General features: G+C 36.6%; 1 protein-coding gene across 1 annotated transcript in view; it reads left to right on the top strand.

Annotated features, from left to right (window-relative positions):
* Nucleotides 1-12093, top strand: part of AP4E1 (adaptor related protein complex 4 subunit epsilon 1) — an 87522-nt gene that overhangs the window by 51638 nt on the left and 23791 nt on the right. Inside the window, exon 14 of the mRNA XM_017517880.2 lies at nucleotides 2076-2190. Coding sequence (XP_017373369.1) covers nucleotides 2076-2190 — 115 coding nt within the window. The remainder of the gene's footprint in view (nucleotides 1-2075; nucleotides 2191-12093) is intronic.

Raw genomic sequence — 12093 nt, forward strand, 5'->3', positions numbered from 1 at the left:
TTTTTAGTAGCGATTCATGAATTGGGCAGTATCCCATTAGCATTATTCCACACTTTCTGCTTGATTTGTATTAGCTTACTGGTTTATTATAAACTATACTGCAAAGGATACAGAAGAAGGAGATGCATAAGGCAAGCTCTGGAGGAGGGTTCTCAGAGCTTTTATGCTCTCCCTGGGCATGCCACTTTTCAGCATACGCATTCCAGAGATGTTTATTGAAATGATGAGTGAACATGCCACACATAGTATTACATAGGGAGTAACTACACTTCCCTTTTCCTCCAATAAAAGATAATGATTTTGACATAGCCTCATCTCAAGAATCTTTTTTTTTTTTTTTGAGATGGAGCTTCACTCTTGTCACCCAGGCTGGAGTGTAATGGCACAATCTTAGCTCACTGCAACTTCCGCCTCCCCCGGGTTCAAGTGATTGCCTTGTCTCAGCCTCCCGAGTAGCTGGGATTATAGGTGTCCACCACCATGCCTGGTTAATTTTTGTATTTAGTAGAGATGGGGTTTTATCATTGTTGGCCAGGCTGGTCTTGAACTCCTGACCTCAGGTGACCCACCTGCCTCGGCCTCCCAGAGTGCTGGAATTACAGGCATCAGCCACCACACCCAGCCTAAGAATCTTATTCAAGCAAAACCTTTCAAAATTCAAAGGGTGAGGTGCTATTTTTATGTTTGGGAATTATTTGCTATTCTAAATTATCTGAGCTATTTGTATATACTTGGCTAAATCAGTAGAGGCAAGTCTTTGGTTTCTGAGGTCATCACTGCTCTATCCACTTGTTTATCATTTTTGTTCATCTTCTTTTCTCCTTTCCCTCTCATTCTTTCTTCATCTCTTATTTATTCATTAAAAAATATTCTCTTAATACTTTTTCTGCTGAAATTAAGTAATTTTCCATAGATTTGTGAAAAAGTGTTTTCAGTTTTATTAGGATAGTTAAATCAAAGGCACTGTGGGAGGTTGAATAATGGCCCTCACAAAGATGTCCATGTCTTAATCTCTGGAATTTGTGCTTGTTACCTTAAATGTTAGAGGGAACTTTGTAGATGTGATGAAGTTAAATATTTTGTGATGGGGCAGTTATCCTAGATTATGTAGCTAGGCATGTTATAATCACAAGGATCCTTATAAAAGTGAAGCAAGAGATTAGAGAGGAGAAGGCAAAGTAACAACAGAAGCAGAGATTGGAATGGTGTGGGCCACAAGTCAAGGAATGCTGGCAGTCTCTAAAAGCTGGAAGAAACAAGGAATGGATTCCCTTGGTACATCCAGAAGGATCCAGCCCTGCCAAAGCCTTGATTTTAGCCCCCTGCAGCAGGAGACCAATACAGTCACCATAACTTAGAGTATATATGTCTGTTTCTTCTTGTGGGTTACAGTTCTGCCGAGGGTAGAAACTGTGTCTTCATCTCAATTATAGAACCTAATAGGATGCCATAACGTATTCGGTGCTCAAAAATATATTCCACACTGCAGTGAAATTAATAGTAAGTGCAAATGATTTATATTGTTAGATTCTTAGCCAGGTGATCTGATTATAGATGTTTCAGAAAGGTAGAGAGTTGGGTAACATTTTCATTTATTTATTTATTCATTCATTCATTCGTTCATTCATTCATTCATTTTTTGAGACAGGCTCTTGTTCTGTCACCCAGGCTGGAGTACAGTGGCACAATCTTGGGTCACTACAACCTCTGCCTCCTGGTTGAAGCAGTTCTGTTGCAGCCTCCCAGGTGGTGGCTATGCTGGGACTACAGACACATTACACCATGCCTGGCTAATTTTTTATTTTATTTATTTTTAGTGAAAATGGAGTTTCACCTTTTTGATTAGGCTGCTCTTAAACTCCTGGCCTCAAATGATGTGCACATCTCAGCCTCCCAGAGTGCTTGGATTACAGTCATGAGTCACTGCGCCTGGCTGTGGTAGCATTTTTAGAATTGTTTTTGTTTCTCATTTAGAATTTCAAAAAATATATATGGGCTAAAATTATTTATGTGACTGTATAATCTACTTAGGATACATTTATTTAATTCCTGATTTTTGCTTAATTTTATTATAGGTAGATGCTTCTTTATCTTTTCTGGATGGTTTTGTGGCTGAAGGACTCAGTCAGGGTGCAGCGCCTTACAAACCTCACCACCAACGCCAGGAGGAAAACCTTTCTCAGGAAAAAGGTAATTTTTCATGGATTTATGATAAGCTAGAGTGTAGGGAGGTAATTTTTTGATATTATAATCATGTAAGTAAATAAATAAAGATATTTATTTTCTATTATTCCTCTTTAATGATTTACTTGTGATTTGTTTGCCCTGACTAGGTTTTCAGATACCCAGAGGAAAAAATAAAGTTAGCTTAGAGGTATTCCTAAAGACATAGGCTCTCTATACACAAATACCTAAGATACTTTAGTCATACTGGAATATTTTTGTTTTTGAGACAAGAGTCTTGCGCTGTCACCCAGGCTGCAGTGCCATGAAGCGATCTGGGCCCACTGCAACCTTGGCCTTTCAGGCTCAAGCTATTCTTGTGCCTCAGCCTCCCAAGTGGCTGGAATTACAGGCGAGTGCCACCACACCCAGCTAATTTTTGTATTTTTAGTAGAGATGGAGTTTCACCCTGTTTGCCAGTCTGTTTTCAAACTTCTGGCCTCAAGTGATCTGCCTGGTTTGGCCTCTCAAAGTGCTGGGATTACAGGCGTGAGCCACCGTGCCTGGCTATGAATTTTGAAGAACTGTTTTTTTTTTGTGGGGGCGTAATATATTTATTAACATAATAATGATCTTTATGGGAAACTTTTTTCTTTTTTTTAAATTTAAACTTCTAAGTTCGGGGGTACAAGAGCAGGGTTTTTATATAGTAACATTGTGTCATGGGGGTTTGTTGTACAGCTTATTTCATCACCCAGGTATTAAGCTTAGCACCCATTAGGTGGCTGTGAGCAGTCTAATATTTCTTAAGTATATTAAAATTCTTCGTTCAACAAAATACCTGATGATTCAGGTTAGAAACAGCTAATAAAGGAAAGAGTAACTTTGTACTTAAGAAATGCAGCCCAGCTGGGCACGGTGGTTCATGCCTGTAATCCCAGCACTTTGGGAGGCTGAGGCGGGCAGATCACCTGAGGTTAGGAGTTTGAGACCAGCCTGACCATTATGGTGAAACCTCGTCTTGAAAAAATAATAAAATAATAAAATTAAATTAAAAAAAGAAATGCAGCCTGTTAGGAAAATACTTCTGACATGATTTTGGTAAAGGGGAAACCTTGAGTTACTTGGATGGTAGAAAGGAAGTATGCATGTGAATAAAGGGAGATCAGTTAATATATTATCTGTTTATGAGTTCACAATGTCAATACTCAAAAGTTGTATGCTGAAAGGTTTTTTTTTCTATTTGCCTTTTAATGATTTTTTGAGTACTTATTTTCCAGTCTCTGTGCTAGACATATATAGTTAAGACAACAACTAAACTGTTGATCCTAGAATGATACCAAAAATTAGGAACATTACTTGATGTTCTCTTTTTTCAGAAGCATTCGCTCTTTTTTGTCTTTTTTTAACTTTAAAATTTTTTTATTATTTTATTGTGATTAAGAACCTTTCCTGGAGGTGTCCCCTCTTAACAAATTTTTAAGTGTATAATATATTATGATACTATAGATAAAATGTTGTATAGCAGATCTCTAGCACTTACTCATCTTGTTTAACTAAAACTTCATGCCCATTGATTGGTAAATCCCCATTTCTGTCTCCCCTTAGCCTCTGTCCACCATTCCATTCCTCAATTCTATGAATTTGACCTTTTAGGTACCTCATAAAAGTGGACCCATGCAATATTTTTCTGTACCTTATCTCACTTAGCATAATATCCCTAAGCTTTATCCATGTTGTCATATATTGCAGAATTTTCTTCATTTTCAAGGCTTAATAGTATTCCATTGTATATGTATATGACATCTTTATCCATTCACTTACTGATGAGCGTTTAAGTTGTTTTCACATCTTGGCTATTGTGAATACTGCTGCAATGAACATGGGAGTGATAATATCTCTTTTGGATCCTGATTTCAACTATTTGGGATAAATACCCACTCAGAAGTGAGACTGTTGGAGCATATAGTAGTTGTATTTTTATTTATTTATTTAGAGACAGAGTCTTGCTCTGTCCCCCAGGCTGGAGTGCAGTGGTGTGATCTCAGCTCACTGAAACCTCTGCCTCCCGCATTCAAGCAATTCTTCTGCCTCAGCCTCCTGGGTGGCTGGGAGTACAAGCATGAGCCACTATGCCCGGCTAATTTTTGTATTTTTAGTAGAGATGGGGTTTCGCCATGTTGACCAGGCTGGTCTCAAACTCCTCACCTCAGGTAATCCACCAGTCTTGGCCTCCTAAAGTGCTAGGATTACAGTTGTGAGCCACTGTGCTTGGCTATTTTTTTTTTTTTTTTTTGACAGGGTCTCATTCTGTTACCTAGGCCGGAGTGCAGTGGAATGATCATAGTTCACTGTAGCCTTGAACTCTTGGGCTCAAGTGATCCTACTGTCTTAGCCTCCTGAGCATCTAGGATTACAAGTACATGCTACCATGCCTGGTTAACTTTTAATTTTTTGTAGAGACAGAGTCTCCCTAATGCTGCCCAGGCTGGTCTCAAACTCTTGAGCTCAAGAGATCCTCCTCCCTTTACATTGCAAAGCACTGGGATTATAGGCATGAGCTACCGGGCATTGCCTGTATTTTTATTTTTTTGAGGAACCTCCGTACTGCTTTCCACAGTGGCTGCACCATTTTGCATTCCCACCAACAATGGGTAAGGGTTCTAACTTTTTCATAGCCTTGTTGACACATGTTATGTTTTCTTTTCTTTGATAATTACCATCCTGACAGGTACAAGGTGATGCCTTATTATGGTTTTGGTTTGTATTTTCTTGCTAATGGTGACATTGAGCATTTTTTCAAATATGTGTTGGCCATGTGTATGTCTTATTTGGAGAAACGTTTATTCAAGTTATTGCCTATTTTTTAATCAGGTTATTGGTTGTTGTTTTTTTTTAAACTATTGAGTCATAGGATTAACATATTTTGGAGGTTAACCCTTACCAGATATGTGATTTGCAAATATTTTCTCCCATCCCATACGTTGCCTTTTCGTGTTTTCTTTGCTGTGACGAAGTTTTTTAATTTGATGTATTGCCATTTGTTTTTGTTATTGTTACCTGTACTTTTGGTGTCATATCCATGAAATCATTGTAAAGACCAGTGTCATAAAGCAGCTTTTCCCTTATGTTTCTTTCTATGAGTTTTACAGTTTTGGGTCTTACAGTTAAGTCCTGAATTCATTTTGAGTGAATTTTTATGTATGGTGTAAGATAAAGCTTCCATTTTATTCTTCTGCATGTGCATATTTGGTTTTCCCAATGCTGTTTGTTGAGAAGACTATCGTTTCTCTGTTGCATATTCTTGGTGTCCTTGTTCAAAATCAGTTGAACATAAATGCTTGGGTTTATTTCCGGACCCTCTGTTCTGTCTCTGTGTCTGTCTTTATGCCAGTAGTATGCTGTTTTGATTATTGTAGGTTTGTAATGTATTTTGAAATCAGTAAGTGCGATGCCTTCAGTTTTGTTCATTATTCTCAAGATTAATTTGGGTATTCATGGTCTTTAGTGGTTCTTCATTGATGAATTCTACCAAACGCTTAATGAATTAATATTGGGGCTGGGCATAGTGGCTCATGCCTGTGGTCCCAGCAATTTGGGAGGCAATGGCAGGAGGATCACTTGAAGCCAGGAGTTTGAGACCAGCCTGAACCCCATCTCTTAAAAAAAAAAAAGAGAGAGAGAGAGAATGTCAATCCTTGTCAACCTCTTCCAAAAATTTGAAGAGGAGAGAATATTTCTAAACTTATTTTATGAGACCAGCATTACCCTGATAGCAAAGCCAGAGAGAGCCACCACAAAAAAAAAAGAAAACTGCAGGCCAATATCCGTGATGAATAAAGGCAAAATACTAGGGAACTGAACTCAATAAAAGGATCATACACCATGATCAAGTGGGATTTATTCCAGGGATCCAAGGATGGTTCAACATCTGAAAATAAATTAATGTGACATCACATTAACAGAGTAAAGGATAAAAACCATACGATTCTCAATAAAAGTAGAAAAAGTGTTTGACAAAATTGAAGTCCCTTTCATGATTTAAAAAAAAAACTTGATAACTAAGAATAGAAGGCAGTATCTCAATATAATAAATGCCATATATGATAATCTCACAGCTAACATTATAACATGGTGTGCTGAAAAATCAAAAACTTTTCCTCTGAGATCAGGAGAAAAGCCAGAATGCCCACTCATCTATTTTGTAGTCAACACAGTACGGGAAATACTAGCCAGAGCAATTAAGCAAGAGAAAGAAGAAAGGTATTCAGATTGGAAAGGAAAATTGTTCCTCTTTGCAGATAATACGGTTTTCTTTATAGAAAACCTAAATTAGATTCCATCAAAAAACTGTTAGAAGTAATAAGCAAATTCTGGAAAGTTGCAGGATGCAAAGTCAACATGCAAAAATCAGTTGCATTTTTATGCACTAAAAGCAAACTGTTTGCCAAGGATATTAGGAAGACAGCCCAATTTATGATAGCGCCAAAAGGAGCGAAATACCTAATAATAAACTTAAGCAGGTGAGAAAGTTCTGTTTAATGAAAACCACTCAACATTAATTAAAGAAATCAAACAAGACACAAATAAATGGAAACCACATCATGTGTTCATGGATTGGAAGGTGCATGTATTCCATGCAATCCCTTTCTTCTAAGGGTTTTTATATGTTATTTATCAAAGTGATAACTAATGGACTATAAAAATTAAACTCTCTTTCAAAGTGTAATCAGTTTCCTTTCATTAACTTTTTATATATTAGTAGAATATATTGAGGGAAAAATTAAACTTTTGAATTATAATTGCCCAACCTGTGGCTGTACTGCATATAAAGGCCTTATGACATTCAGGACATAGAGTGAAAATCTGAGTTTCCACAGTGGGAAGTTTCCTTATGTTCAAGTATCTGGGGGCCACCACTTGCCATTACTGAAGTCAAGGGTAAGCTAGGGAAAGAGAGATAGAATAGGGAGACTGTTTCCTGGCACTGCCTATTTTCTTTCTTAAAATAAGTTAAATTGCTGACCCAAATATAAGAGCCCTGGAATTCTCCAAGCTTATGCAGTCCTTTGCCAAGTATATTTTTTTCCCCATAGAGCCATCATTGTAAATGGGATTAAGTTCTCAAACTAGGTTCTTCCTCTCTCCTCCCAAATCTATGTTTCAAAAGTCCTTTAAAGCAAAATTGAAATTTCAATAGACTGGCATAGAAAAGGAAATTGGTTATGAGACAGGAAATAGCAAGTAGTTAATAAATACTTGTGGGATAAATAATAAAATTATATATCTTAGAATTGGGATTGACTCTAAGACAGAAAATAAAGAGTAGGAGAAATAGGTCTTTTATGCATAAAGAGTTAATTCTGGAATCTTTCCATTATCTGTTTTGGTACTATTTTTTTTTTTTTGAGACGGAGTCTCACTCTGTTGCCCAGGCTGGAGTGCAGTGTCACGATCTCGGCTCTTTGCAGCCTCCACTTCTTGGTTTCAAGTGATTCTCATGCCACAACTTCCTGAGCAGCTGGGACAACTGGTGAATGCCACCACATCAGCTAATTTTTGTATTTTTAGTAGAGATGGCATTTCACCTGTTGCCCAGGCTGGTCTCGAATTCCGGACCTCAAGTGATCCGCCCTTCTCTACCTCCCAAAATTCTGGGATTACAGGCTCAAGCCACCACACCCAGCCTGTTCTGGTACTAATCTTATTTCAGATTTCTATAAATATTTGTAGAGAGTAGTAGTTAAATGTTACTTTAATAAGTGATATTTTGATCTCTTAGTCAGAAAAATGAATAAACTTCAGGAAAATACCATGAGATATTAAGAATTAACAAAAATAGGTGAGATGATGGGGAACAAACTTTCTTAAAATTTCCCATCAAAGAAAGCATTTCAGAATCAGTGTGGATTATTCTATTAAAATGTTAATCAAATGTGTTATAACTCCAGCACTAGATAACCAGAAATAATAAGGGGAAACAGTATTTACTAACTATGGCTTTTGGAAAGCCATGTCAATGTGAGGTTTTTAGTTTCTCAAAAAATAAAATAACAATAATCAGATAACTAAAGTTAATTACTTAACTAATTAAAAAAATTAATAACAGCTGAGGATGGTTAGAGAAATATAGCCAAGTCATCAAAGTATAAAAGAATTTCAGTATGAAGTATGATAAATGAGTGTACGTTAACCGAGGCCTCTAAAGTATTAATAATAAGGGATACAAATAGGTTAAATGTTGAATTATTCACTTATGCACAGGATAGTTTATACTTTATTATGTCTTACTTAGAATACTTCAGTGGCTCCCAACTCCAAGGACTCTGCCTCCAGCTCATGTTTTCTCTTCTGGTGAATTGCCCTCATTCTTCATCTGGCTAAATTCTACATACTCACTAAGTTGCAAGTCAGCTGTCTTCTTCCTTCTCTTGGCTCTTTCTGCATACCATTTTTTTCCCTTCTGCTCCACACATGTGCATAGAGCTCTTGCACATGTAGTTAACTCTTCAGCATCTTTAGTTCTTTTAGGCATTCATTGCTGTATGGGTCTTGGGGAGTTTTCACTGAAGAATGAAAATAATGTGGCTTGAACTTTATTCTTAACCTTGAGCCTTTCCAGCCCTTCCTTAGATGATAGTCTTAATTCTTTTGACTTGGAATTGATTTCTTTTTCTGCTTGCTCTCCAAATACTGTTCCTTTCCATGTCTGTTTTATTCTCTCTGCCTTCAAACTTTGTCCTTCTAATTTTGAGCTTCTTTCTGCTCTTGGTTTAAACTCTTTATCTTTAATGTGCATAGAAAACATTTCTTGAGGTAGTCACTGCTACTGGAAGTGTTAATGCAGTGGCTGGATGACTCACTGTCACAGATGCTATTAAAAAGATACCACTGTTGGATGGTAAGTGCTGTGGTTTGAATGTGTTTTTCAAAACCCTATTTAAATTTAATTGTCATTGGGACGGTATTCAGAGGTTGGACTGTAAAGAGGTGATCAGGCCATGAGGAATCAGCCTTCATGAATTGATTAATATCATTATCATGAGAGTGGGTTGTTATAAAAATGAATTTGGCCCTCTTGCTCTCACACTTTCTTGCCCTTCTGCTTTCTTCATAATGCAGCATGAAGGCCCTTGCCAAATGCTGATGCCATACTCTTAAACTTAAAGATGGAGATCCAACCTCCAGAACCATGAGCCAAATAAATTTTTCTTTTCTGTTTTTTTTTTTTTTTTTTTTTTTTTTTTTTTTTTTTGTTTTTTTTTTTTTTTTTTTTTTTTTTTTTTTTTTTTTTTTTTTTTTTTTTTTTTGTTCTTGGCTTTTTTTTTTTTTTTTTTTTTTGACAGGGTCTCATTCTGTTACCTAGGCCGGAGTGCAGTGGAATGATCATAGTTCACTGTAGCCTTGAACTCTTGGGCTCAAGTGATCCTACTGTCTTAGCCTCCTGAGCATCTAGGATTACAAGTACATGCTACCATGCCTGGTTAACTTTTAATTTTTTGTAGAGACAGAGTCTCCCTAATGCTGCCCAGGCTGGTCTCAAACTCTTGAGCTCAAGAGATCCTCCTCCCTTTACATTGCAAAGCACTGGGATTATAGGCATGAGCTACCGGGCATTGCCTGTATTTTTATTTTTTTGAGGAACCTCCGTACTGCTTTCCACAGTGGCTGCACCATTTTGCATTCCCACCAACAATGGGTAAGGGTTCTAACTTTTTCATAGCCTTGTTGACACATGTTATGTTTTCTTTTCTTTGATAATTACCATCCTGACAGGTACAAGGTGATGCCTTATTATGGTTTTGGTTTGTATTTTCTTGCTAATGGTGACATTGAGCATTTTTTCAAATATGTGTTGGCCATGTGTATGTCTTATTTGGAGAAACGTTTATTCAAGTTATTGCCTATTTTTTAATCAGGTTATTGGTTGTTGTTTTTTTTTAAACTATTGAGTCATAGGATTAACATATTTTGGAGGTTAACCCTTACCAGATATGTGATTTGCAAATATTTTCTCCCATCCCATACGTTGCCTTTTCGTGTTTTCTTTGCTGTGACGAAGTTTTTTAATTTGATGTATTGCCATTTGTTTTTGTTATTGTTACCTGTACTTTTGGTGTCATATCCATGAAATCATTGTAAAGACCAGTGTCATAAAGCAGCTTTTCCCTTATGTTTCTTTCTATGAGTTTTACAGTTTTGGGTCTTACAGTTAAGTCCTGAATTCATTTTGAGTGAATTTTTATGTATGGTGTAAGATAAAGCTTCCATTTTATTCTTCTGCATGTGCATATTTGGTTTTCCCAATGCTGTTTGTTGAGAAGACTATCGTTTCTCTGTTGCATATTCTTGGTGTCCTTGTTCAAAATCAGTTGAACATAAATGCTTGGGTTTATTTCCGGACCCTCTGTTCTGTCTCTGTGTCTGTCTTTATGCCAGTAGTATGCTGTTTTGATTATTGTAGGTTTGTAATGTATTTTGAAATCAGTAAGTGCGATGCCTTCAGTTTTGTTCATTATTCTCAAGATTAATTTGGGTATTCATGGTCTTTAGTGGTTCTTCATTGATGAATTCTACCAAACGCTTAATGAATTAATATTGGGGCTGGGCATAGTGGCTCATGCCTGTGGTCCCAGCAATTTGGGAGGCAATGGCAGGAGGATCACTTGAAGCCAGGAGTTTGAGACCAGCCTGAACCCCATCTCTTAAAAAAAAAAAAGAGAGAGAGAGAGAATGTCAATCCTTGTCAACCTCTTCCAAAAATTTGAAGAGGAGAGAATATTTCTAAACTTATTTTATGAGACCAGCATTACCCTGATAGCAAAGCCAGAGAGAGCCACCACAAAAAAAAAAGAAAACTGCAGGCCAATATCCGTGATGAATAAAGGCAAAATACTAGGGAACTGAACTCAATAAAAGGATCATACACCATGATCAAGTGGGATTTATTCCAGGGATCCAAGGATGGTTCAACATCTGAAAATAAATTAATGTGACATCACATTAACAGAGTAAAGGATAAAAACCATACGATTCTCAATAAAAGTAGAAAAAGTGTTTGACAAAATTGAAGTCCCTTTCATGATTTAAAAAAAAAACTTGATAACTAAGAATAGAAGGCAGTATCTCAATATAATAAATGCCATATATGATAATCTCACAGCTAACATTATAACATGGTGTGCTGAAAAATCAAAAACTTTTCCTCTGAGATCAGGAGAAAAGCCAGAATGCCCACTCATCTATTTTGTAGTCAACACAGTACGGGAAATACTAGCCAGAGCAATTAAGCAAGAGAAAGAAGAAAGGTATTCAGATTGGAAAGGAAAATTGTTCCTCTTTGCAGATAATACGGTTTTCTTTATAGAAAACCTAAATTAGATTCCATCAAAAAACTGTTAGAAGTAATAAGCAAATTCTGGAAAGTTGCAGGATGCAAAGTCAACATGCAAAAATCAGTTGCATTTTTATGCACTAAAAGCAAACTGTTTGCCAAGGATATTAGGAAGACAGCCCAATTTATGATAGCGCCAAAAGGAGCGAAATACCTAATAATAAACTTAAGCAGGTGAGAAAGTTCTGTTTAATGAAAACCACTCAACATTAATTAAAGAAATCAAACAAGACACAAATAAATGGAAACCACATCATGTGTTCATGGATTGGAAGGTGCATGTATTCCATGCAATCCCTTTCTTCTAAGGGTTTTTATATGTTATTTATCAAAGTGATAACTAATGGACTATAAAAATTAAACTCTCTTTCAAAGTGTAATCAGTTTCCTTTCATTAACTTTTTATATATTAGTAGAATATATTGAGGGAAAAATTAAACTTTTGAATTATAATTGCCCAACCTGTGGCTGTACTGCATATAAAGGCCTTATGACATTCAGGACATAGAGTGAAAATCTGAGTTTCCACAGTGGGA

Source organism: Cebus imitator, unplaced genomic scaffold, assembly GCF_001604975.1.
Source record: "Cebus imitator isolate Cc_AM_T3 unplaced genomic scaffold, Cebus_imitator-1.0 Scaffold651, whole genome shotgun sequence".
NCBI classification, from domain to species: domain Eukaryota; kingdom Metazoa; phylum Chordata; class Mammalia; order Primates; family Cebidae; genus Cebus; species Cebus imitator.